This window comes from Tinamus guttatus, unplaced genomic scaffold (genome assembly GCF_059628265.1).
Source record: "Tinamus guttatus ecotype Peru unplaced genomic scaffold, ASM5962826v1 Tinamus_guttatus_pri_ptg000019l, whole genome shotgun sequence".
NCBI classification, from domain to species: Eukaryota; Metazoa; Chordata; class Aves; order Tinamiformes; family Tinamidae; genus Tinamus; species Tinamus guttatus.
In genome coordinates, this window is record NW_028288553.1 from 949,342 (window position 1) to 974,719 (window position 25,378).

The following is a 25,378-nucleotide window of genomic DNA, read 5'->3' on the forward strand; positions in this document are numbered from 1 at the left end:
TTGGGGAAGTGGTGGCCGCTTTCCAGCAGCGCGAGGGCTCTGGAGCCAGTGCTAAGCTCTGCCCTGGCTGCAGTGAGGGCTGCAGGAGGGGTGTGCTGGTTTGTGTTCTGTTTGGTGTTACAAGTGCAGAGTCCGCGGGGAGACGGGCAGAGAGGATGTCCTGTCATTTAGGAGAGGAAAACACCCTGAAGTGCGAACCGGGAGTGAGGAGCTCTGCAAGACGTAGGTGCTGCGCCGGGCGGCAAGCTCACCTGCTCCCGTGGAGAGCCCCTGTGCCAGGCAGCCAAGGTGGGTGCCGCTTCTCTTTTTTTCACCAGGGTTTGGTTAGCAAAGCGATGAGCAAGTGCACATCACAGCAAGAGCCACGGCCAGGGCTTGGGGCAGGGGACCCAGTGCAACTTGCTGGCAGTTTGGGCACTTCTTGGAGTCACGGAGTCTTGCCTTTTGGAGACCTCCTTGTCAAAGCAGGTCTGAAAGCCGTATCCTGTTGTCTTTGCTTCCAGGAATTTCTGGAAAAAATGCTTCTGGTACCTTTATCTGTGTATTTTCTCACTCCTGCTTCCATTTATATCCGTTAGGTTTTTTTTTGTTTGTTTGTTTTTTTTTAAGAGAGGACAGCCCATCATCACGTCTGAAAGAATGTAGAAAGGCGATGGAGGGAAAGCCTGTCCTTTAAGCTGTGAACTTTACCACATGAAGACAATATCCATAGCTCCTTGTCAGCAGGGGTTTCTGTGTTGTAACCTTTCCCTATGAATTTAAACATCCTGGCAGTTGGGGCCTTTTCCGTGTAAACCTGTGGTTTATATCCAGCGCAGGTCCGCTTTGGGCACAGACGTCCCGTTCCCCAGGCCAGTGCCGTCAGGATCGAAGCTAGGGGCAGGTCTCTCATCCCTGCTCTGCGGATGTGAGGGGCTGCCAGGGGCCTGGCTCCGCTCGTAGCGACTCTCAGTATTTTCTGTTGCTGGCTACAACTGGTTTCCTCTTTGTCGCCGCCTACCGCAAGCTGCAAAAGAAGGGTGGGACGTTTCCTTTTCTGCAGTGGGTGGTGGTATAGTTACACGCGGAGAGTTAGGTCACAGGTTTAGCTTTCTCACTAAGTTAGATGGCATCGATTAAGCTTTTGGCCGCCCAGCGGGGCTTCAGAGACTTGCAGAACTGTGATCTCTGGGGTGCTCTAGAGTTGTTCCTCTTCCACCTCAGGAACTCCTGAACCTCTAGGAGCTGACCCCACAGCCAGTGCCTGGCAGACACTGGTCCCATGGCGATGTTGGCCTGTACACGTGTGCAAGGAAGCCAAATATAAAAACTGTCTGAAGTGATTGTGGTTGTTTTCCTGTATTTTTGTTCCATTGTACTTCGAGTTATTGCAAAAATCAGTTGAAAAAGTTGCTATTTGATGTGCAGTGATGCCTGGACAGCAGGTTCATCCACCTTAACGGCCTGTCTTTAGTGACTGTAACGCCAAGGAATGAGGATATGCAAGCACCGGCATAATTCCACAATGGATCCTAATCCAGGCTGGAATTGCTGGATAGAAATCTATGCCACTTTCCAGCTGAAAAAAAAAATCAATAAATAAAACTGGAAGTACTCTCAGTCCTTGAGGCAATGGGCATATTCTGGGATTCAGCACCTGTGCTGGCCTCTCCTAGAAGCAGCGTCCTGGGCTTTCCCTTGCCTGTCCCAGTGCTGTTCAGCAGGAGATCAATACTCACCAGCGACCACTACTCCCTTCTTGCAACGTTTTTCCATTTAAACATGAATGAAGTTTGTGGTTCCAAAAACTCTTGTTCATCCTTTTCCCAGGAGCATAGCTGGGAACTCTTCAGCTCATTCCTGTCTGCTTCTCTGATTTCCTTGAAGGAGTCTGAGTTTCATACCACCCTGTGCTTCCAGGTGAGGAGAATCAGTATGTTCCGTAACGCATGATCCCAGTTCCCAGGCACAGCAATATCAACCGCAGGGCGTTCCCGGGCCTGCTGTGGCTGCAAGCTGAATCTCCTCCAGGACCTTTGCCCAGAGCAGCCCTGTGATTCCCGTGCCTGCGGGTAGGGACACCAGCTCCCATGCAGGGTCCCCATGGCGCTGGCTGCCCGGGGCTGCCAGAGGAGCTGGCGCCTTGGCAGGGGACGTGGCTCGCGCGCCGGCCTGGCCCACGCTGCCCTCGACGTCTGTGGCCAGGCATCTTTCACAGGCACCATTGGAAATGCCGGCCTGGACTTCCAGGCGCTTCCACGTGGTCCCTAGTGAAGCTTTGACTGTAGCAAGGGCTGCGTGTGTGTGGAATCGGCGCGCTGCCTTGAAAGAGAGGTTTTGCCCTTAAATCCCTCAGTATTTATTAGCTGGGCGTGAGCGGCAGGGTTGGCTCCAACAAAATGGCTGGCCCTGTAACGATTAGCAGGGGCCCTGTATAATTTAAGATATTCTTTACAGTTTATAAATATGGGCCCATAAAAAGTGCAGATATAAGGAAACTGTGACTTTAAGTCATTAGAAGCCCAGTGGTTTGATAAAATAACAGGAAACAGACAATTTATTATGAGCAATCTCAGTAGCTCTGGATTATCTATAAAACTTTTATGGTCCTCCCCAAGTGGCAAGAGGCCATAAAACTTGCCTGAATGAGGGACTTGTTAATTTACTTGTTAAAGCAAATTAAAAATTTATAAGCGCTTTTAGGTAAATGAGCTCTTCTCTCATTGCTGCCCTTGCGGGCTCAGGAGTCCTGGGAGGAAAGAAGTGGTTGCGCTCAAACACCGCAGCACAACAATAAAAGCTATTAAATTGTTTCGGTTTATGGCTGCGGAGCCGAGCAGCTGTCGCCATGGTTTGCTGGGGATACCAGGGCGTTTCATGGCCTTGGGAATGCTGCAGGAACGGCAGCTTTCCCCCAGGCGAGCTCTGCCATCCGTTTGGCAGAGCTGGGCTTTTACAGCTGGGCTTTAGCCTGGCCCAGGCGCAAGCGTCGCCTCTGTCGTTCCTCTTCCAGCTGGGTACCAATGGGTCATGAATACCAAAAACCTGCCCATGCCTCTGGGGTCCAGCTTGCCTGGCCAGGACGCTGGAGGCCAAGTTTCCTTTATCCCCGTGTTTCCGTAGTAAAAGCCATATGGGGGAAGGAGGCACCGGCAGGGCAAACGGCGGCCAGGCACCTTGGAGACACCTCTGCAAGCTGCAGAAATGGATTGGAGGAGTGTTGCTCGGGTTAACTTGAACCCAGCTTCTGACACCAAGTGACTTCAAGCTGGAAGCACTGTGAAGAGTTTCGCTTTGTCCTCACAGAAAAAAGAACTGTTTGCAAATGCAGTTTCTTTGGAGGAGTCCTGCACTTAGCAGAAGACCTGCTTCGGGGACAGCTTGAGCATGGAGAGGTCTCCAACAAGTGGCAGTGAGCTCGGCCCAGCCTCGCCAGCGCCTTTCTGCGAGCAGCTTATCTCTCCTTGTAGCTGTTGCCCTTTTGTTTAGCAAGTGGCTTTTATAGCTCTAATACTGTTTACACAATGAGTTGAGAGCGGTTCCGCAAGGGACAGACCGTCTTGCGTGCAAAGGATTTATGCTGCAGCATTTTGGATGCGTCCAGGTATCTCAAGATTGGCACCGGATGTAAACCTGCCCACGTCAGTCAATTGTCTAAATGCAGACCACAAATTTTAGTGCATACTTTGCACTTAGGTATTTTATTTAATAAGTTTTTCATCCCAGTGTGATCTGTATGGTTGTATAATTTCTAATGGTATAGCAGAGGCTCACTCCGTCAGAAGAGGAACCAGTGAGATAAATATGTGGAATACATAGAAAAAGTCCAAAAAGCCTGGCCTTCAAGATAGACTTGAAGGAATTGGGGCAATTTTAGTGTTCAAAATGGAAAATGGAGTGGAGTTGCTGATAATGGTCTCCAAACACAAGAAGATAGCTGCAAATAGGAGGGGAAAATCTGTTCTGCCCGTCCCTGGCGGCGAGGACGAGGAGCCGTGGGGTTACGCCGCAGGTCGGAGCTGCGGTGCGGACACTGAGGAGACTTTCCGGAGGAGGGTAGAGCAGCGCGGGCCTGCGGTAATCTGCCTGCAGCAGTCAAAGGGGACGCTGGGTCCCTCCAGCAGTGGGTTAGACTGGGTTAGACGGTCTGTTTCACCAGCGATGCGGGGGTGGTTGGTCCTTCCCGGGGCATGGGCACGGTGGCCTCTTGCATCTGCGCCTTTTCCCGGTCTCCTGGCGCTTTGTGATGCCGCGAAGGCAGCGCTCCCCTAGCAGCAGCTCAGGTGAGTGCGCGACTGCTTTGGCAGATGCTGCTCCAAAGGCTTTATTCCCCGTGGGCTCCCTGCGGAGAGACAGATGTTCAGCAGGATGCGTTTCCTTCCCACGGCCAGAACAGACCAGCGCGCGCTCTCACCAACTCGAGCGTGGCAGCAGCAGCATTTTGGCGCTTCCCTTGCTCAATAGTTGTATTATAAATATTTCATGGAAAAACTGGTTCATAAAAGTCTTATTTTTGTAGTGTGCCAAGAGTAGATCCAGGCACTTGGAGCATAAATAGTATGAAAGTCACATTTTAATATTGTGCTATCCTCTCTAAGCACAGTGTTAGTTTGAAATTGTTTGACATATAAAAATAAGGCAGCGTCTCCAAGGTATATTAATGGTGCTTATATGGCTAACGGTTACATGGCAAACTCCCAGTGCATTCATTTTAGTGTGCACATTTCTCTGAGCCAGATATGGCTGTCTGGAAAGGGCTCTTGAAATCCCATATAGCGTCCCCAGGGACACCACTTCAGCCATGTTTCATGGAACCAAAAACGGATATAAAATGAGCCAAAAGCTCCCCGTGTTTCAGCGGGGTTTTACTCCTGGCTTGAAGAGGCACATCTGAAACTCCCAGCCCGCGTCCTTGAAATTCATAGCGATGACAGCGCTTGAAGTCAAACGATTAATCTTTCATGGGCTTTCCTACCTAACTACTGTTCTAGTTCCAGGTTCTGTGGAACTGAATTCCAGACGGAATTATGGCTGCTTGGAGCCTTTCTGGATCTGCCCCTTAACCTGTAATGGACCTATAACCTATTTCGGCACAGCTGAAAAAAAAAAAAGAAAAAGAGAAGTGCTGAGATGAAGGGGCTACTAAATTCGGATTATGCCTCAGAGACAGACGGAGACCCACGGAGTTGGACTGTGCAAGGGTTCATGTGCTTTTGTTGTAGGTGATCGGGTAGCTAATATGGGAGTGGAAATGGAAAGTAATGGAAAGATGTTGGGCCTGGCATGTTTTTGGCAACAATGAGAGAAAGGTTTCTTGGAGCAACCAACGTACCATTGAGATAGAGTGTCAGCTGGCAGGCAGAAGACCCAGGTTCATGGTCCTGTTCTTCCTGATCTGAAGCAATGACTAAGTGTGGGTTTCTCTTATTCTACCAGCTGCGTTAGAGACATTTCTTGGTCTGCCTGTTTGGAATATTTCTGCTTCACGTGCTGCCATTCTTTGTGTGCTTGGACTTAATGTCTGGCTGCTGACGTAGTGTGTGGAGTATTTATAATTCTCAACAAAAAGCAGAAGAAGAGCTTGAGCCTGATTTAAGGTTCATGTCAAGTCAACAGTTTTGAAAGATGTGAGCTATGTTCCCATCCAAAACAAAAACAAACCTCCAAAACCAAGTTTTACCTGCTATTCTAGCAGCAGAGAGTGCACTGTTTTGTATTTGTTTGTCACAGAGGAACACATATGCCTGTCATCCACGAACCGCCATGTATTAGAGCGCGGAGACGAGCGTTGCGCTGCAGCGTTCTGCTGTGCTATCTCCGTTACTGAAATGACAGAAATGTTCAGTCCTGGTAAAACTTCCATCCCAATGCTGGTAAATGTGTTCAGGTAGGTTTAACTATAAGTTATAATACTATATACTATATATAGTAACTATAATACTCTTATACAGTGTGTGTGACCACAGTTCTCGGTGTGGCAGTGTGAACAGCCGTGGGAAAACCCTTTGGGAAGCTCTGCGGTGAGGGTGATGCCCCTCGAGACGCGGCTCTGCAAGGCAGCCAGAGCTTTAGAAGCTGCAGCGACGCTGCTGGGCATCAGGGAAACGTTTTCCATATATGCATTAGCCTGGAAGTCTTATTCTTTATAAACCTGCGTTACTCGTATTGGCTTGTTCATGTTTGGGACAAAAATGATTGTTGACACCAGAATACATCAAAGAATTAATTATATCTGTTAGAAGGTGTTGGCATGAGACAAATCCTCTTAGGGCACAACAAGCCTGCGACGTGTTTTTTTCTGAAGAGGCACCAAACGCTACTTTTGATTTTTTTAATCAGGCTATAAAACTACCAGTCCAGTAGCTGTAAAAGACAATATGAGAATAGCAGAGCCTTCCTGGGCAGGAGATTTGATTCCCATGGACTTGCGCAGGAGGCAGTGGCTGGTCGCTTTGATGCATCCTCTTTTCTATTTCTTTCTTTTTCCCTGGCATTGGGAATTCTGCAGTTAGTGCTCATCCTTCTCCTCTCTTCTAGTTCTGCCCCAGCACATGAAATTTCCCTATATCCTAGGAGGAAGGGGATTTACTTGCTTATTTTTTAAAAATTGGAGCCCTGTTAAATGAATACAAAAGACAAGGTCCTCCAGGCGACTCCTTCCCAAAACCTCTGTTTAGTCAAATTTAGTTTTGTAAAAATTTGTTAGTTTACACTTGCAATTTAATTGTTTACCTATGTTCTCTGATAAAAACAACACAAGAACTAGGACAGACTGCGCTTCCTATTAAAGTTTTTGCAAGCTGCCTGCTAGCTTAACCCTATTGAAAACCCGGGCGCTTACTGAGCTGCCTACATATTTATTTATGTTTAACAAAAGACAAGCGCCTTATTCAAAGCCCTCAGAGAGGGTGTTTGAATCTATTCGCCAAGGTATTTACATGCACGGCTTGTTCTGCACTAGGCGATGACAACAGATAGGGAGTGAGAGCCTTCTGCAGTGCCTCAGGAGCAGTGTAAGGGCCTTGCCCAGTCTTCATCTGAATCATGACCTACCAAGTTGCTGGAGACCTGCAGAACTGCATGTTGGATTAGGCCGCCCGTGGAGTAGATGGCTTGGTGTCTGTGGCATAAAGCTTTTTTTAATAACAACTAGTTTTTGCATAGGTGGAGCTTTGATGAATACCTCCTAATGTTCTTATCACAAATGAGCAAAGGAAATAGAAGCTTATAAATACAGGATTCTTGTTGCCTTTGAAGAATTTTATTTCCATACAGTTCTCATAAGAATGCTTTTGTTGCTTTTCTGTTTCTATGTGCGTATGTATAATACATATTTGTTGACTGATCTGTGACTAATGCATAAGCCATAACGTTTTAATAAGTGCTTGTCTTCATCTGAAGGGGCAGATAAAAGGGGATGTCCGATCCGTGAGGGGTTAATTCATATGTTCCAAATGAAAATGGAATTAGAAAACGAATTCCCTTCTAACATCTCCACTCAGTGTGCAGATCAAAGCCATCATAGGAGTAAATTTATGTCTGGGAGTGTGGACGGTTTGAATGCACACTGGCGAAATATCATGCTGATTGCTGATTGAAAACAGTTGTTAATTCTCTACTTCACTAAATTCAGAGTGGAAAAACTTTCCTTAATAAAGAACAGATTGAAGAGAACCAGGACCTTACTGTGTGGAAATTAATGGCAGATGCATATACTGGTAGTTAAAATGTTTCATTAGATGTTAATGTCTTGCTGTGTTTTTAATTGTTCAGAAATTAGCCTCTAGAATATTAAAACCATCTGTTTGTTATCATGATGAAACAGAATACTTAAATAGTTATTAATTTTGTGGGCTGCTTTTTTTCCTTGTCTGCAAAACTTTGATCTGTTGAGGTTTCACCGAGGGCTGGCTGCAGAAGTGAGGAACAGTTTTAAAACCCCTTGGTGCCCGGGTGGGCGCGCTGCCTGCCGCCCGCTCCGCACGCCTGCTTTATGGCACGAGTGATGGTTCACGGAGGAGAGCTGGCGGCTCGGAGCACACGGAGGAGCGCGCTGCTGCTGAGCCTGGAGAATGTTGATTTAAACTCGAATATGGTGCCTTTTCACATGCTGATACTTAATTTTTAAGTCTTGTGGGTCATTTTAAAGCCCAAATATTTCAAAGTGGAGAAGGAGTTCCAAGCAGATCCAGCAGCGTGGGGCTCTGTTTCCCTTCATTCCCTATTATTTACAACTATTTTTTCGTTTATTTAGTATTTTTCCTTTTTCTTTTAATCACACCTATGAGCAATAATGGGCTGCTTATGGGTCCTGCTCCAGGTATATACTCCTCTTGATGAGACCGTGTATCCAGTGCATTTCCAGTGTAACCTTAAGCATATGCTTATTTTTTCCTCAACTGAGAGATGGATTTAGGCGAGTACTTAAGGACTGTCTTTTGGGGAGGCATTAATAAGTACATTTTATACACAACTCTCCACTGTGAAGAGCACAATTTATAATACATTTTGTAATGCTTATTATACATGACTTAAGTGTGAAAATTTATTCAGTAAGTCTAAACACTACTTAGAGAGCCATTAATGTAGCTTTCCAAGTGATTTTTGACCTTTTCCTGAATAAGCACTTTAAAAATTATGAAATGCCAGGAAGAGGATTAATTGAACTCACCAGGATTTGTGAGTTCTATGTTCATTTTTCTCTCACTAAAAACAACTTTTAAAAAATATTTAATATTTTTCTTTAAAAAACCCTCTTACATTGTGTATGCATATATTGTGAGATGTTAACGTGATGTTAAAATGCACAGCAGTGAAATGCGGTTTTGTTTATGTTGCCATCAGTGTGAGGTGCTCGAATTCCCTGGCGTGTAGTTCTGTCGGATCCAGCTTTCCTGAGTGGAATGCGCATCCCTTGCTGGCAGTGGGAAACTTGCTCTTGGCTTCAGTGGGCTCTGGGTTTGGTCCTTGTTCCTCAGCTCTGCTGATCTGCCAACACGTGGGCTACAGCGCCGGCTGCCAGAGCCTTTCTGGAAAATGAAGCTGCTTCTGGACTTGGCCCAAGGCAACCAACTCATCGATCAAGTGTTAAATCAGCACTGGTCACTGTTGACAATGGAGGGAATCCAAGACGTGCTGTGAGATTCCTTTTCTTGATGTTTGCAGCACGAGTGGTGGCTGTTTCCGCAGGCAGGATGAGTCCCAGGTGAAAGCACAGTGCTGCACTGTACTTCACGTTGTTTTCTTCTGGGGATGTGGAGGAGAATTGAGCAAAAGAAAAAAAACCCTAAATAACGTAAAGTGAAGTGAAAAACGCAACAACAAAATAGGATTGTGAAGAGCCTTGAGATGAGCTGAGTTTCACAAACCACCATCGCCCTTATTAAAGTGTTAGCGTAGAGCAAAACTTGGATGAGATTTGAGACTCCCGCGGCAATCTGGGCTTTGAGGACGTGGCTGTTCCATGCTGCTTTTCCTGGCAGTGCTTGATGGAGCAGTCCGTGCCACCCTTCCCACCATCACCTCCATCATCGCATCATGAAATCATAAAATCATTATGCTTGGAAAAGACCTTCAAGGTCACCAAGTCCAACCATCGTGACAAACCAAGCAGGGGGTTAGAAGTAACACAGGAAAAGAAGAAAAAATAGCTCAGGGATAGGTCAGCTGCCCTGGCTGCAGGCCTGGGGGCAGCTGTGGTCGGTGTCCCGCGAGCTTGGGAAAACACGGGCAGCAGGAGGGGCTGGGACCCCGGCATGCTGTGGCCGAGGACGTGGCTCGGAGCAGAGCAGCAGCGTTGCGGCTCCACGGGTCAGAAACTCTGTGCTGTTGAACCCGCTCATGTCCAGGGCGGCTGGAGCCCCTCAGACGGAGGTGCTGGGAAGGGGCGCCTGGCCATCCTACAAAGCTAATCCCGCTTTGAACAGCGGCTCTGCGTGAGTTATTTGTGGTGACTCGTTTCTCCGGTCTCTAAACTTATCTCCACATCAATGGGAGCTGCTAATGAATTCAGATGGTTCCTTCCTTTCCCTTCTGTGCTGCTCCAAATAGATTTTCTTCGCCAGATACTTGAGCTCCCCTTTCCTGTAAACGAGTTGCTCCTGAGATACAGTATGATGACTTTGGCTCCTATCATCCAGCAAGTAGAAAATACACATGTAGAGATGTGAGTTGTATGTCAAAATGCTTATGTTCTCTCCTTCCTCCCCCTCTTTGCCTTCATATTATTAAATTACAGAGAAATACTATCGTAACAGCCTCCTGGCCAAGTCGCGGAGAGCAGAGTTATGGTTCCCTTGATAAATTGCAAAGCGTTATTAAGTTTTGCTCTCCGGACTGAGAGTATTGGCATAAAAGGACATCAACCACAGTCATATTGGTCTTGATTGCTGCTTAATTGCTGCTTGTTTGTGTTAGAGATCATGTGGTTTGATTGATCTTGCCCACTTTTGTCATTAGACTTACAACTTCCTAATTTTCTCCTTGTACAGAGGCCACAGGACGACTTTTAAACCTTGAATAATTCATATGGCTGGCCAGTGAAACGGCTTAAAATAGTGTTGTATTTTTAAGCCAATAGTTCAACCTTCAAGTCATTATTTATGCATCCAAGATATTAAATATTTATTCTGGGCTTATATTGAAGTATGGAATAGCAGGGCTCCTTTTAAGTAAACACTGACAAACATCTCGAGGCCCATCCGCGAGCAATCATATTTCCTCCTTCAGGTCGTTCCTTGGTAACGTTAACCAGGGGTCACGTTAGTGGCACACACGGAGAAGAGCAGCAGGAGGATTGCTGCCAGGTGTCCGGCCACCACGGCCTCCGTGGAGCTCCATGGAGCTGCTTTGCGCCGCCTTCAACATTTGTTTAAGTGTTTTGGGCAATGAGAGTGCGACCGGTGAATGGAGGTGAGGTGCTGCAGAGGCTGTGGGAACAGGGCTGTTGACTGCTGCTCAGTGTCTGCTGCCTTTTGGGTCTCTCTTGAGGCAGCCAGGATTGCCAAGCTGGGGTGGAGTGCAGTCTTGTCTCACGTCTTCTCTGTGCATGAGAAGCCACCATGCTGTGCACTGGGAAAGAGGGCACAAAATCTACCTTCCGTTATGCATGCCTTCATTAAAACAGACTGGGCTCTTTAACTTACGTTACCGAAAGCTGAAGAGCTGAGCTGATCTTTTACAAAAGCTGTGAAACTTTTTGGCCTGGCTGCTTGGCTTGTTTGTTTTTGCTCCATCTTATTAGTATTGTCTTCTTAGATACCTAAATAGTCTTCCAGCAAGTTACACATTTCCAAGTTAGTCAGCTGCCAAGCAGGACTTGGATGGCTGAGAGAAGCTGGATGTTCAACACCTCTGGATAAGGAGAAAATCTTTATGTTCTTCTCTCCTGCTGTCTGTAGGTTCAGAGTACAGGTAGGATGTCTGCCCATCCTTTGCTGCCCGCCCTGTGCTTTCCCATACCACAGACACCAAGACTCCTTAGGAGTGCGGAAGTAAGAGCAGGATAGAGTCCCTAAGGACCCAGGCCAGAGCCTGGACTTGTCAGCGCTGAAGGAAGAGACAGGATCTGGAGAGCTGTCCTTCAGGATCCCGAGTGTTCCCAGACAGGCTTTTCTCTCCCACCATGTTGGGGTAGAGCTGACAGCCCCATTCTCTGCGCTTGCTAAGTCAGGAAGGCTCAAGGCAGCAGCAGACACCTGCAGTGAGCAGGGGTCACTGCTGCCACAGGAGCTTCCCTGCGCTTGGGGCTGCTGCATGGATGTACTAAAGGATTCTGCCTTCACCCGGGGCATTTAAAGACTAGTTTAGAGATACACGGAAGTACACGCACGTGCTGTGTGCATATGACTATATGGGCAGGAAAGGGATGGTGTAAATGGGCACTGCTCTTCGCTGCGCAGGAGGCCTGTGCTGGGTAAGGGTCAGAATGTGAGCACAGGGATCAGTGCGGAGGAGGGAGGCGCAGCTGGGCCCACGGCAGAGCACCCCGGAAGCGACACCACGGAGAGCGTTTTCCAGCAGCACCAAGAGACGTTTCCGCAGTGCGGAACGTGTGGAGACCCTGGCAGCAGGCAGAGGGATTCCGGGAGCATTCGAGGGGCACAGGGACGGCACTGCTCCCCGCCGCTTCACCCGCCCCGCACACCCCGCGCTGGCCGCCGTGCTGTGGAGCCGCGCTCTGCGCCGCTCGCACGCGGTGATTGCTACAATGGAGTGCTTTGCAAGGTGTAATTTGAAAGGCTGTATTTCTCACTGTGCAAGCATCAAAATGCAAAGGGTCAGAAGAAGCCTGTATTTTTTTACAATTCAGCTTTTAAAGTGTGCTGAAATACGCTTCATTTGTTGCAATTGCCAACAGCTTGCTGTTTCATACCGCTCTTAACGGGAGCTGGGAAACCGAGCAAGTCTGTTACACTTTATATGTTGTATAATGTATGTATGATTCTGGGGTGTGATGAGTTTATGCCAAATTTATCTTCGATTTCTGTATAAACAGTATAGGGAAAAAAATGATGGGCTGCATTCTCTGTGTAACTGAGATAAAATAGAGCTGGAGAGCTACTTTAGGATACCTTCTGTGTGCTATATAGCTAAGGTTGCCCAAGCATATAATGAAAGAGAAGAGGATCTGGAAATAAATGCCCGTTCCTTTCTCCCGCACCCCCGCTTTGGCACAAATGCTGTTTATTCTTAGCCCATGTTGCTCCTGCTGTTGCTCCTGCGAGCAGAGCGCAGTTGCTCGGCGTTTCCGTAACAGCAACACTGAATAGACAACGTCTCCCCGGTAGAAGAGGGTGGCAGCTCCATTTCTTGCTGTGGACTTGTCCCCTGCTTCAGCGTGGAGAGGCTCTGCTCAGCAGGAAGTGACCGCTGGTGCAAGTAAGGTAAAGTCACCGTGGTACTGTGTCGTGGGGCTGATTGAGCAGTTGACTATAGTTATTTGTTTAAGTTCATTAGATTTCGGTATGTTGTGGGCAGGAAATAGGAAAAAATAAATACATCTGTGCTAATTCTTCCTTTCCATGAAGAGAATTTGGGAAAAGGAGAACACTTTGTATTTTCAGTAGGAGGAGGCAGGAAACAAAAAGCGAGGGCTTGGCGTTGTTGGCCCATCTCACTTTGGCGGCGCAGGCATGCAGAATAAAGTGGAGCGTCGTGGTCTGCCAGGCGGCTGGAGAGCAGGGTGACGGCAGGGAGGCTGCGATCCTCAGCGCCTGCCACTCCTCTAAGTGTACATTAGTTGTTGTCAGCTTAAACATGGAGATGTTACACAAAGAGCCTTTCCAAATGTTGTGCCGTGTAATAATATTTCTGAGGTAATGCATTGTTTTCGCCTAGAGCCCACAAGTGGCTACATGTCAGTGTTGCTCAGACACTGCATGTGTGGAGGCCGCGGCTTTGGCAGAGGCTCCGTGTGGGGTCTGTGCCTGGCCCTGGCTGCTGGGGACGACCAGCATGGACGCCCTCGCGCGTGCTGCGCAAGCAGTAGTTGTCCAGCTTGTGTCAGTAGCGAGATAGATTTAAATGAAAGCTTTTAAATGATAAGTGCTAATCGTGATTTAATCACAGTAATGAGCCTTGATTTAAATTGCGTGGTGTTTTTGTTATGCCCCTCTACTTTTATTTGTTTTCGTATGGGCAGACTTGCTCTCAGTCGCTGATAAACCGCATTTTCTCGTCAGCCAGATGTACAACCCCGCGTCGGTTTGCTCTTGCCCTTTCCCGGCTCCTGGAGCCCCGTGCAGGTTGCGGGCCGGTGCGAGGGCCGCACGTGCAGCGTGGACAGCGGTGGCCACGGGCAAGGCCACAGCCCAGCACCGCGCGGGGAGCTGTAGGAGCCACAGTTGTTAAGGCTGTTTCTGCTTTTTTCTAGGAATAATTTAAGAAGTGGCACTCTCTAACTGAACAATGTTTATCTCATCAGCTGTTCGTCACCGCTGTTGTAATGTTCGTAATCAGTTGTTTCGTTGATTAGAATCGATTAAGCTTCAACACACGTTGTCCTAATTTCAGAGGAGCCAGTTATGAGGGCTGGAAGCGGGAAAAGTGTTTAACTGAAATACAAAATACTAAGACAGACAACATGTGTTTTAATTCAGCACTGGGTCCTGCTCCTGATGAGGGGATGGGGAGCAGAGGTCCCTGCTTTCCCCATCCCCTCCGGCCCACGTCCTCGTCACCCCACATGTGTCGCTCAACTGCGTGTGGGGCGGTCAGCAGCCACCTGGGCCGCTAGGGACTTTCTGGAGTTGAGGAGCACTGGAGATGGAGACCACCGGGGTCTGCCACAGCTGGCGGGTGCTGAGCTTGGGAGGACGGGACCTGCGTAGGGGTTGGGCTGAGGCAGTTTTGGCCTCCTGCTCCTCGCAGAAGCTGCGTAGATCAAGGATGAGGGGCAGGGCCGAAGCTTAATTCCCCTCCCGGACGTGGGGTTACTCTGTCCCCCAGGAAGCCGGGGTCCCTTTCGCTGGGCCGGGGAGAGGCTTAGCTTGCTGCCTGCGCGGGAGTAGCAAGGAGTGTTAGTATTCATAACTTTAAAGTATAACGTAGTGAAATAATCCTTTAATTCCATATGGTGTGGAACACTCAGGCGCCTCTAAGCTATACCATAGCTGGGATTTACTGCTGCCAAATGGTGTGGGGTTTTAAACAGGGTAAAAGAGAAAAAGCTCTGAAGTGCAGCATTAGGGTGTTTTTGACACAATATGTAAGCTCTGTGAAAAAGGCTTTTTACAAAATTCTCCATAGATTGATTTATTTGGCGTTTTGTCACATGCTAACTAGGCACGGCTACTGTGGTACTATCTATCTGAAGTGGCCTAGGGATGTCACAAGAGCAGGGTGCCGTGAGAGGATGGTGCTCCCTGTTCTGGTGGGCTCCACTGCCCTTGCCTCTCCCCTCACGCTGCTTAATGCGATCGACTGTCTCTATTCTTCACTCTTCTGCTTTCCGAGACGAAATGCAACGCAGAGAGAGACATGGTGCTGTGGCTTATCCTGAGGAGTGCTGTAAAGCTTATGTCGCCCATCATTTCATAGAAATGTTGGACTAATATAATAGCAACAGCACCGTTGTTGACCTGTCTCAGGCCGAAGCCGCTGTGTTTAGGTCTCACTTTCTGCTGTAACCCAGAATACACCAGTAGGAAGCGTAACTTGGCCTGACTCCATGTCCTGCAAAGATGACTGTTACTCGTCGTTATTTTATGACTTGCAGCAGCTTCATTTTGTGTTTCTGCATTTATTTTGGTTTATTCGTAACCTTAGCAATTCATAACCTTAGCACGGCCCATTTTGGGGTGATGTTTAGGTGTGTGCTAGCCTCTCTGTTTTTGCTTCGTCACGTGGTGACTGTTAGCACTGCGCATCTTTGTGGCTCTCCCTCTACCCCCAAGTGCTAACTCAGTGTCCCAGTAACTCCTCATGTACCTCTTGGTGCTTCCAGCTCTGTATCTATCCTGCGTTAGTTGGCAGGGTAGCTCAGTGTGACACCCTTTTTTTGGCTCAGTGGGTTTGAGCAACCTGCAGGCTTCCTAAGTTTGCTAAATGTTGCTGAGTCCTTTTTGGAAGAAAACTGAAGAAGGAAAACCCAGGTGAGTGAACACTTTCGGATTTTGGTGTGAATCTGCTTCTGCAGGGAGCTGCCCTGTCACTAGGGATGTTGCTGATGTGCCAGGAGCAACGAATGTGGTTGGTTCCGTTGCGCACTGCCTGCTCTGCACTTGTCACATCTGAACAGACCAGCTTTGGAGAACTGAGAAGAGCTGTCATTGTTCATGCTTTCTGGAGGGAATTGGATATGTTCAAGAAAGCAGCAAAACCCACTGCTGATTCCATTGCAGCCCCTTAGGCAGCAACCTTCTTTCTAATGTTTTTGAGTTTCCTTTTATGTTCTTTTCCTTCAGTGGGAGAACATAGTTATTGAGGTTTCTTTGCTCCCAGAGCAAGGAGTCAGATTTTCTTTCTGCAGACCCTTCCTTGGCCCTTCGCTGAGGCGGGTGGAAGAGTCTGCAGGCTCTGCTGATTTGTGACCAGCCTCAGTGAGACTCTTGGGTGAGTGTTACGGAACCTCCACGTTGGCTTTGCTTTCTTTGGCAGCAATGAACCTGGTAGCAGCTTGAGGGTCCTCCCCACAGGAGAGCTGCTGTTTCCCTGGGGAGAGGCTTCAGCCTCGACGCTCCTGGGTGCGGCGGAGCAGGCCGTGCAGAGAGAGCAGAGAGCTCCTCCTTGCAGATCCTTTGCCAACACTACGTTATTTCATGCCGCTTTAGTTCTAAGCGACTGCTTCTGCACGCGTACATGGAAATGAACCGTTGCCTTTCCACGTGAAGTACTCTCGTGTGTGCGTGTGTGGAACTACAGGCTCTTTAGAGAAGACAAGGGCACGTTTCCATGCTTTATTTTTTAATTCAGCCCAGATTGATGGGTTTTGGAATAGAATGGAAACCCTCAACGGTTTGGCACATGGAGAAAAACAGCTTGAAAAAAAGAAAGGAAAATATGGAAAGCTTATAAATCTTAACTTGGACTGACTTCTGAGTTTGCTGTCTGGCCTATAATGATTCACTTTGTCCCTCCGGAGTGTTGGGCTTGGATATTTTCGTTGTATTCATTTACTTACTGTATATTGTCTCTAGCAAAATGACAGTTGCAGGGTTGCTCTTCGCTTCCCAGTAAATAGCTGGAATTCACAGTGCAGAAGAAGCAGTAAAACAAGCAGTGTCACTAATTAATACTTGAAAGTTGTGTACAAAAATAAATAGAGATTCCAGAAAAAGAAAGGATTTGAGGCAGCAAAAAGTCCTTCAGGCCCCAGTTACTGTAAGAGTTTCTCCATCGTTGAGCAGTTGTTGACATAAGCCTGAGTCAGTGAAACTTGAGCTATTTTCCTTTGCGTGGTTAAGTTTTAAACATGGGGCCATAAAATTACAGTACATAGTGGTCCTAGATAAGATCTGTGGGGTTTATATGAAGTATCAGACTTCTTGAATTAGATTTTCCCCCGCCGCCTCCACAAGTTCCTACCTAGCTTGTTAGATGTAATTGATAAGCCATTGCATGTGAAATAAAAATGTTTTTGCTTAAGATTTTCTGGCTGAGCTGGGGTGTGTTTAGTTTGTTTGTTTTACTGTAAGCGGTTGGCAAGCGGCTTGAGGTCTTGCTGCGTTTCCTTGGAGCCAGGAGGGCACCTGCGCCGTCTGCACAGCCCTGCCCGGGACTGCGTCTCGCTCGCGTGGACGAGCCCCTCTCTGCTCCTGTTTGGCTGGCGAAGAGCAACCGCAACTGCCTCGTCTCAGCCAGCTGAAGGGCCGGCCGTGCGGCGGATCCGCTCCCTCCCGCAGGAGGAGCAGGAGGGGAGGTTTTCCCGTGGCGTGGGCCAACTTTCCTGCAGCTTCTCTGCTGTTCTCTCAGGAGCTGATGTGATTTTCCTGCTCATGGCTGGTCTTCAGTGCCCACCTTGCCCATGCTTTGAATACGCACCCATCCTCAAGCCAACACGAGAGCGATAATTTCTGTGCAGTCTAAGTATAAATTATTACAAGTTTGTTAGAGCGATTGGGGAGGAGCAGGTTGCGTTTGTTGTGCGCAGGTCAGTGAGTGTGGCCGGTGCTCCGTGAGGTCCCTCGTTAGGCCCCTCGCCTGGTGTTTCCTCTGCTTTGGCCTCTGCTGCCTGTGATTGGGCATGGGACTTTAACACTGAATTTCTGAAAAAAAGTATGGTCTTGAAACGGATATTTTGCCATGTTTACCTCAGGACTAATCTCCGCAGATTGTTTCAAAAGAGACATCAACCATGCTGAAACAAATTGTAATGCGTTTGGGCAAGCATAAAAAAGATGCTTTAAAACAAATACAAATGTTTTCTGCATTCCAGGAGATCTAGCTCAGATCTTTCTTCTGCTGCATGTATATGTGTGTTTGTATGTGATGTCTATACATTTTAGCTTTCCATTTCAATATATTGCCATCTTAATATGTTGACCTGTATAGTCCACAGCTTAAGAAAAGGCTGGGTGTGTTACTGAACATGTTGAAAATATGGGCTACGTATGTTTTGCTTTACTACTCCACCTGCAAAGTTCATTAAGCCTGGTTTGAAAGGCAGAAGGAGGCTGTTATCCAGCAAATAGGTGTTGTCCTTTTGTGGATGTTGAGGTTAGCCTGTGCGGTCGCTACGTGGGGCGAGTTGGCCCCGAGCGAAGGTTGCTGCCTCCCCGCAGGGCCTTGCAGGGAGCCAGAAGATGAGGGAACTAAATCACCAGCCTAACCTTGTGCTTTCTCTGCATTTCTTCTCTCCTGCAGCTCAAACCAGGTCAAAACAGTTGCCGAGACAGCGACAGTGAAAGCGCCAGCGGGGAATCGAAAGGTTTCCACCGAAGTAGCTCTCGGGAAAGACTCAGCGACGTAAGTCAAACTCCTGGGCTCGAATAGCGCTTTGATCCCCCCGGGGTCGGTGTTGACGGGATGCGGGTTGGAGCAGCGCAGGGGCGGCTCGTCGCTGCAGTGCCCTTCCCTTGGGTGCTGGGAGGGGAAGGGATGACACAGTGCCCCTGTCCTGGGTACTTCATGTCTTCAGGTTTGCCACAAATCTGAAAAATCTCCCGGCTGGAAAGGGTTGAAGACCATTTGGTGACGTTACAGTGTCCCGCCTAGCTGGGAAGTGCAATGGCTTCTTTCTACCCCGTGCGGGGTAGGAAAAGAATGCCTCGCTTTGGGGTAAATGCCGTTTTGATGCAAAGTGTTAGGGAGTCTAGGGAGACGCAAAGAATCTCTAACAGGTGGCTGTAACGTGGCCAGCAATCGCCCGAGCTCTGCTCTTCTTGCTCTGCCTCAAGGTGCTGCAGAAGGGTCTGCAATGGCAGCTCGAGGAGCCCTGCCCGTGCCCTGAAGGCTACGTGCGTTTTGCCCACATATGCATAAAAAGAACAATTTTCCTGTGGCTGCAATGAAATCATTATTTGTTTGTGTACCAGCACACTCCTTGAGTGTTTTACTCATGGCTCTGGGTCCTCTCTGCTACACGCTATACCATGTGTAGGATAAAGATGGCTCCTGTCCCAAAAGAGAATCTGAAATGGGAATTTTGTGGGTCGGATCCTATGTTGGTAGAAGCGTGGCTACATCCTTCAGAGCGTTAGCATCAGGTGGCAACCTGGGCCTCCTTCTGACTAACCCCTGTTTCGAAAAGAAGAGTTCCTCTCCCTGGCATGGTCGCGTAGGTTTGGTCCTCCAGAGACCAAGCCAATAAAACTGAATTGAGCAGATATTACAAATAATGCTTGGAAAAGGATACAGTTTTGTGTGTGTGTATGTGGAGTCCACAGGCACGCTGCCAGCTATTTCTGCTGGATTGAGCCTATCCCTGGAATAGCAGAGGGATGTGATTTTCTTTGGAGGTGCGAAATCTGTCCCTCCCTCTCTTCCCACCCTGTTGTCACATTATTTTAGAGGTCCTTTCCCACCTCAGGACAATGCTTCGAGACACCGTCGGTTAGACGCTCCCCCACGGCTGTAAGAGCTCGTCCGTGACGGGGGAGCGACGTGGGAGCAGGAAGCGAGGAAACGCTGTGCACGGAGGCTGGCACTGACCGCTGCCTTCAGTGCCTCTGCTGTCACTCGCTGCGCCCTGCGGCAGCGAGGAGGTTGCCGACACCAACTTCACTGTCACCTGGCAGCAGAAAGTCTCAGCTCCTTGCAGACATGCTGTGCTGCAGCCTTCTTCTTCCCTGGCACCGCTCCGAGGTGACGCTGACCTCGCCAGCACGTCGGTGCGAGACCCAGCACCATGGGCAGGGTCCTGCTTCCCCAACCCCGCTCCGGAGGTTGTTCTTCATATTCGGCCAGTGCCTTCCCTTCATCCTGGCCCTGCACGATGAAAGCACCCAAACCCTAACGAGGTCATTCTAAATAATACATCGTGAAGGAGTGAGGTGTGCACTGGTCCCTGGCAGTTCCTGGCCAGAAGTAAAAATAGAGCTAAGAGACCTAAGTTCTTTCTGAATATGGTTATTTTAGTCCAGAAGCTTGAACAAAAATGTAAAATATCCCAGGCACTTTGGCTCTGAGGTCAAAGCAGCAAGCCATGGACTCGAAGGCTAATGAAGCTCAGCCGACGTAGCCTGTCAGCGCTGGGGGATTCCATGTGTCTCCTGCACAGGAACATGGATAACGAATGATGCGCCGAGGCTCCTGGTGGATGATCCATTTTCTGATCCCTGGTTGTAAGCAAGCTGCTGGAACAGGGCTGTTAGCGTCCCAGGCACAGGGCCGAGGTGGTGGCTCAGTGACAGGCGCAGAGCAAGGCAGACACGTCAGGAACGTCCAGGTGCGAGCGGGTGTGTCGATGGCATTGTCCTCTCTGCTGTCAGGCGTCCCTCAGCTCAGCCCGCTCCTCCATCACGCTACACGAGGTGGCTCCTTCCCACCTCAGGCGATCCAAGCAGGTGATTTGCAGTGTTTGCAAGAGAGTGGGTCAAAAACGAAGAGGAGGAGAACACACTGGAACAGCAGCGTTAAATGGGAGGCTTTTCTCGTAATGAGGCTTGAAATAGCAGCAGGTGAGGGGAAGGGGAAAGGCCGGCGTTGGAGGCAGGTGCGACACGGTGAGGCAGAATTCCAGCAGCTCCCTTGGCTTCCTTGGCCTGCAGCCCCTGCAAGGAAATATAATCAGCAGAGAGGTTAGGGGCGACGGTCACCCAGAAGCTCTGTTGCAAGGGGTTGATAAATCTCCCCCTGTGACCTCGGTAAATCCATTTCCCTGTTTTTCGCCCCTCACAGATATTTGGGTATCGACAACTTCTTTTCTCTAAACAAAGAGGTAGCTCCGGGGGCTTAAAAGAGGAATGGGAGAGATGCTCCTCCAGTATATGTATGGTGCTGAAGTCAGTTTGATCTCATCAAAATCTTGCCAGTAGTCAGATTCATTTTACTGAGCCTTTAATGGGAGCTTGCAGCTCAGTCAACGCCTTTCCCTTCGCTTTGGCTGTGCATTTATTTTTAAGGGAGCCTTCCCATCTTGGAGATAGGAGGTAGCTGTTAGCCCTGATGACTAAAGCTGACGAGATTTCTTGAGGGAAAAGCAAACCTGGATGGTGAGGAGCACTGAACATTCAGGTGTTTGGTTCCAGAAAACAAACAAACAAAAAACACCTCTGATTTATTCGGTGCACATTCCTGAGTTCCCAATGTTTCACTGACCCGGAGCTCCCACGGTGTCACAGGGTTTAGGCACCTGTTCAGCTGCAGACTCCCTGCTACTCGCGGTGAAATGGGTCATCCCTGCCGGCAGCCTGGCTGCGGTGGTGGCGGTGGGAGCGCCCGGCGGCCGGCCATCCTCCGCCTCCTCTTCCTCCCACCTGGGCGCTCAGCCCAGCGAAAGATGCATTGAGATGCAGGCCTGTGGTACCCAGACCCCGAGTGCTGCTGCTGCTGCTGCTGAGCATCCGTGCACTCCGCAGCCGGCTCTGACGAGGGAGGGCCCCAGTGAAGCCCCGCACGCACAACGAGCCCGTTGTGCGCGCGACAGTGTGCGCGTATTTAAGGTTGGATGCTTAAATGCTTTGTTGCATTATGTTAATTCCTCGGCAGTGCAATCAAATTCATGTCGTAATTAAAGCTGTCAGTTGGAAGGCAAGCCAATCGCCAAGAAAACACAGCATAACAAATGAAGTGAAATGATTCTGCGTGTAGCTATACAATGCTTCGCCAGGCATGAAATTAAATAAGTAATTTGATGTTGACATCAGAAATTGAAATGATACCCACTGTTCCCGCGTTCAGCCAGACCTGCATAAACAATAGCCAGAACAAACATGTACAAGACAGCCCTTCTCCCTACCCAGCTCCCCAAGTAATGCCCAATATATATGCAAAACGGGGAGAACTCTGCCTTCCAAGACCTCAAGGATGTAATTTTCTGTGGTACACAGTGAACTAATGTTTACATGAGGGTTACTATATTTTTAGTTTCTGGGCCAAAAGTTCTTCTCTTTCAACGATTGGTTTTGTTCCTTCTTTAAATAATGTGTTTTAAAAAAAAAAAAAAAAGTGTAGAAGAAAAGCAACAAACCTGAAATCCTGTCAATTCTAAGCAAGCCACTTGCGTTTTGCCGATGGGCACCTGATGCAGGCATCTGCTGTGGTTGTGTGGATGTGGAATGGTGTATCTAATGTTGGCTTTTGCAGAGAGGGAGAGTGAAACCGTTACCTCTATTATAGGCACACTTTATATAAGAGCTGTAAAAGCATCCAATGCAGGAGCACGACTCAGCGTGGGCTTGTACGGATGCTGCATACACAGCATCCCTTCCAGCACTTGGTGCCAAGGCTGGGCACTGGGTGGTAGGATCCTTTCGCTGTTGGGAGTTCCCAGAAGGTGAGAAGTTGTCTCCTTGCATAGCCCTTGCTTCAGCCTGTGTGCCCTGGCAGCAGCAGCCCTTGGCCAAGCCGACGTCATCATTCATGCATGTGCAACACAGTCCTTTGTGGCTATCGCACCCAAGGGAGCGTGCAGACCGTGCGAGCCACGCGCAGCGTGCATGTGTGCAGGGCTGTGTTTCCATTGAGCGAAGCCAAATTCCCTGAAAGGGCACAAACGTGTTTCTTTTCAGTGAAAGCCATTGACTGCTATGTTTCAACTGTCTTCCCATAGCCATCGCAGCATTGCTTTCCAAGGAATGGAAATATTGGGTGGGAAACGAGATATGCATTTGGTGTTTTGTTTTGTTTTGCTTTGGGACTTAATTCTTCTGCACCTTCAAAGAAAAAGCAGGCAAACAAAAATCACATGGAGATGCAGAATGCAAACTTGGAGCATTGCAGCCTCTGAAGCGATTTAAAAAAAAAGGAGTCGGGGGCTCGTGAAATCCCCATAGGTGGCCCGTGACAGGGACACAGTGGTTGTGACTGTTGCTGCTGTGTGTTGTAGCGCGTGACGTTGTACCTGTGTCGGCACTGGGGTCTGCGATCTGTCTGTGGTTACTGGTGGCCCTGAAGCAGCAAGAGCAGAGCCAGAAGGACTCGGGAATGGACTGGAGACCTTAGGCTGTCCATCCGCTGCACCTGGTGACCTCGGCTCCTGCAGGAGCTGCAGTTGGTCAGATGGAGAGGACTAAGTGGCAGCTCCCACATTCCTTCAGAAGTTCCATGGCAGCCTCTTCCTTCAGACAAGGAGTTCAGGCAGAGCCTGTTGCTGTCACGCTGTTGGTACCCTTCAGACTGCCAAGAAGGGATCCTCTTGCCACATGTTTTAATTTTAACAACTTCACGGGGAAGGCTTTTCCCTCTACGTACATATCCACTCTTGCTAGTAGTGCATTGGTGAGCAAAAACTAACATTCAGATTATTTGCAGTGAATTTGCAGCTGTTAAATTTCTTGGCGCACCCCATTGTTGCCATGCAGAATTCCATAAAAAGATCCATCTGAGAGATTTGAGAGTTTATTTTCTTACCTGTAGATGCGCTGGGTACTCAGTTACGGAGGGGATTCCCCTTAGGGTTCCGGTGGTTCAGACTGCCCCTTCCCCATGGTACACCAGGCTTGCTTGGGCTTCAAGGCTCTTCTTGCAAAAATTCCCTGGAAAAGGGCAACCGGCAGCTGTTTCCTCACCCACGGGCTGCCCGTGGGGTGCGGGGGCGGCTCTGCTGTGGGAGCCACTTGACCCCGTTGCGCCCGCAGCGCTGAGACCTCTGCGGGGGAACCTGCCGCGTGATCCCGTCGCGCGGAGGCGCCATTTCGAGACGGGGATTTGAGAAGCGGGTGAGGCTCTTCCTTTCCTTTCCACGGCAGCACACGTAATTATTTTGATGCTTTTCAGCTCTGGAACCTGGTTCATTTTGTGGGGTTTTGGCCGCCTGGCTTTGCTTTCCTGTTCATAATCCCTCTCCAGGCCCGCGTGTCCATTCTGGGCCCGCACGTCTTCTGCCTTCTCGACTACTAATTATGTTGACAAAATGTCTCCTTTCAGCCGTGCGCCGCGCGGGCACCGAGCGGGGCCTTTCGGGAGTAAATTGGCAAGCAGGTCATACGTTGAAAAGGTCCTCCAGGCCCACCAGGCTTTTTGTTTTGAAGTCAGTCTCCATGGGGTTTTTTTTCGGTTTTGCATTTTTTTTCATTTTTCCCCTATTTTCCCCTCCTGCCTGCCCCGTGGTGGCCGCGGAGCTGAGTCGGTGGCGTCGTGAGCATTGAATGTCAGCGTGTCAGGGAGGCTGGCTGATGAGTGTCTGTTTAGTCTCAGCGCGGGGCGAAATGCCATCATTAATTCATTACCCAGCTGCCTGTCAAATAAATTGCCAATTACGTCCGGCGCGGAAACTCGGAATTCAGTAAATAGCACGTTACAGGCTCAGCGCTGCTGAGAGATGTAACGGGGGACATGAAGCACCGCGGTGTTTGTTTCAGTAGCAGATGACAAGGGGCAGCGCGCCAGGGCTGTGATATGGCCCTGAAAAGGCGGGCTGGGGGGCCAGTACCGCAGCGCGCGGCTGGCGACGTGGTGAAGCCCGGCGCTCACTTTCCGCTTTGTCTTTGTGTTTTATTGCAGAGCTCAGCTCCTTCCAGCTTGGGGACAGGCTACTTTGTAAGTGCACCTCAACTCTACCGCGTGTACCTCCCCACAGCCCAGCGCTGCCACCAAAGGGCCCCTTAGACGAAGAAGAGCATAAATACCTGGTCACAGGCAGCCTGATGGCTTCACTTGTCCTTCTCCATTTCTTCCACCTACCAACATGTTACCAAAAATCTATCCAATGTTTTAGATGTGTGGCTAGTGCCGGTTTGAGCAAATCACATTAATTACTGTATAAATTCCATAATCTAGAAACGTGTCTTTAGGTTACACATTTAGAGCAAATCAAACCAAGGTCTTAGCAGCTCTCAAATCCAAGATGCTGGGATCTTGTTTTTCCCCCAAACCAATTTTCAGTGATTCAGAGACATTAAAGAGCCCATCGTGAGAGCTTTACCTCGTCTCCCATCCAGCATAGTCCAGGGAGCAGCACACAAGGGTTCCTCACCGGTGGCTTAAGGCCCCGTATCTCACAAATGAGCTCAGAAAACACAGCAGTATTGGGGCTAATTTTATGTTTTACATCAACAGAAGAGGACCAGGCCGTGACTGGTTTGATAATCAATCTGTCTATTTTTATTCCTATGCCCTGTATTGACTGCACGGTCCACACTCACACCCTTCTATCTCTTCCTTTACATATTCATCAATCTATTGATCTATCCTTTACTTGCACAGATAAGTTTGGGAATAAGGAGAGGTTTCCATTCAATCCAATGCGCTGTTTATTTGCTTCCAAGATTTGTATTTACATTGCTTTTTCCTGCTGAAGGCAACTTAGGCTATGTTCTCTGGGCAGTACTTTTCTGCCTCTGCAATATCTGTAGGAAAA

The 25,378-nt window shown here is 48.8% G+C and overlaps 1 protein-coding gene across 2 annotated transcripts in view; it reads left to right on the forward strand.

Moving 5' to 3' along the window:
- LOC104577625 (activator of transcription and developmental regulator AUTS2) overlaps positions 1-25,378 on the forward strand; it is a 615,539-nt gene that overhangs the window by 231,352 nt on the left and 358,809 nt on the right. For both annotated transcript variants that reach the window (XM_088524333.1, XM_088524338.1), the window contains exons 3-4: positions 18,283-18,384; positions 24,523-24,558. In XM_088524333.1, coding sequence (XP_088380459.1) covers positions 18,283-18,384; positions 24,523-24,558 — 138 coding nt within the window. The remainder of the gene's footprint in view (positions 1-18,282; positions 18,385-24,522; positions 24,559-25,378) is intronic.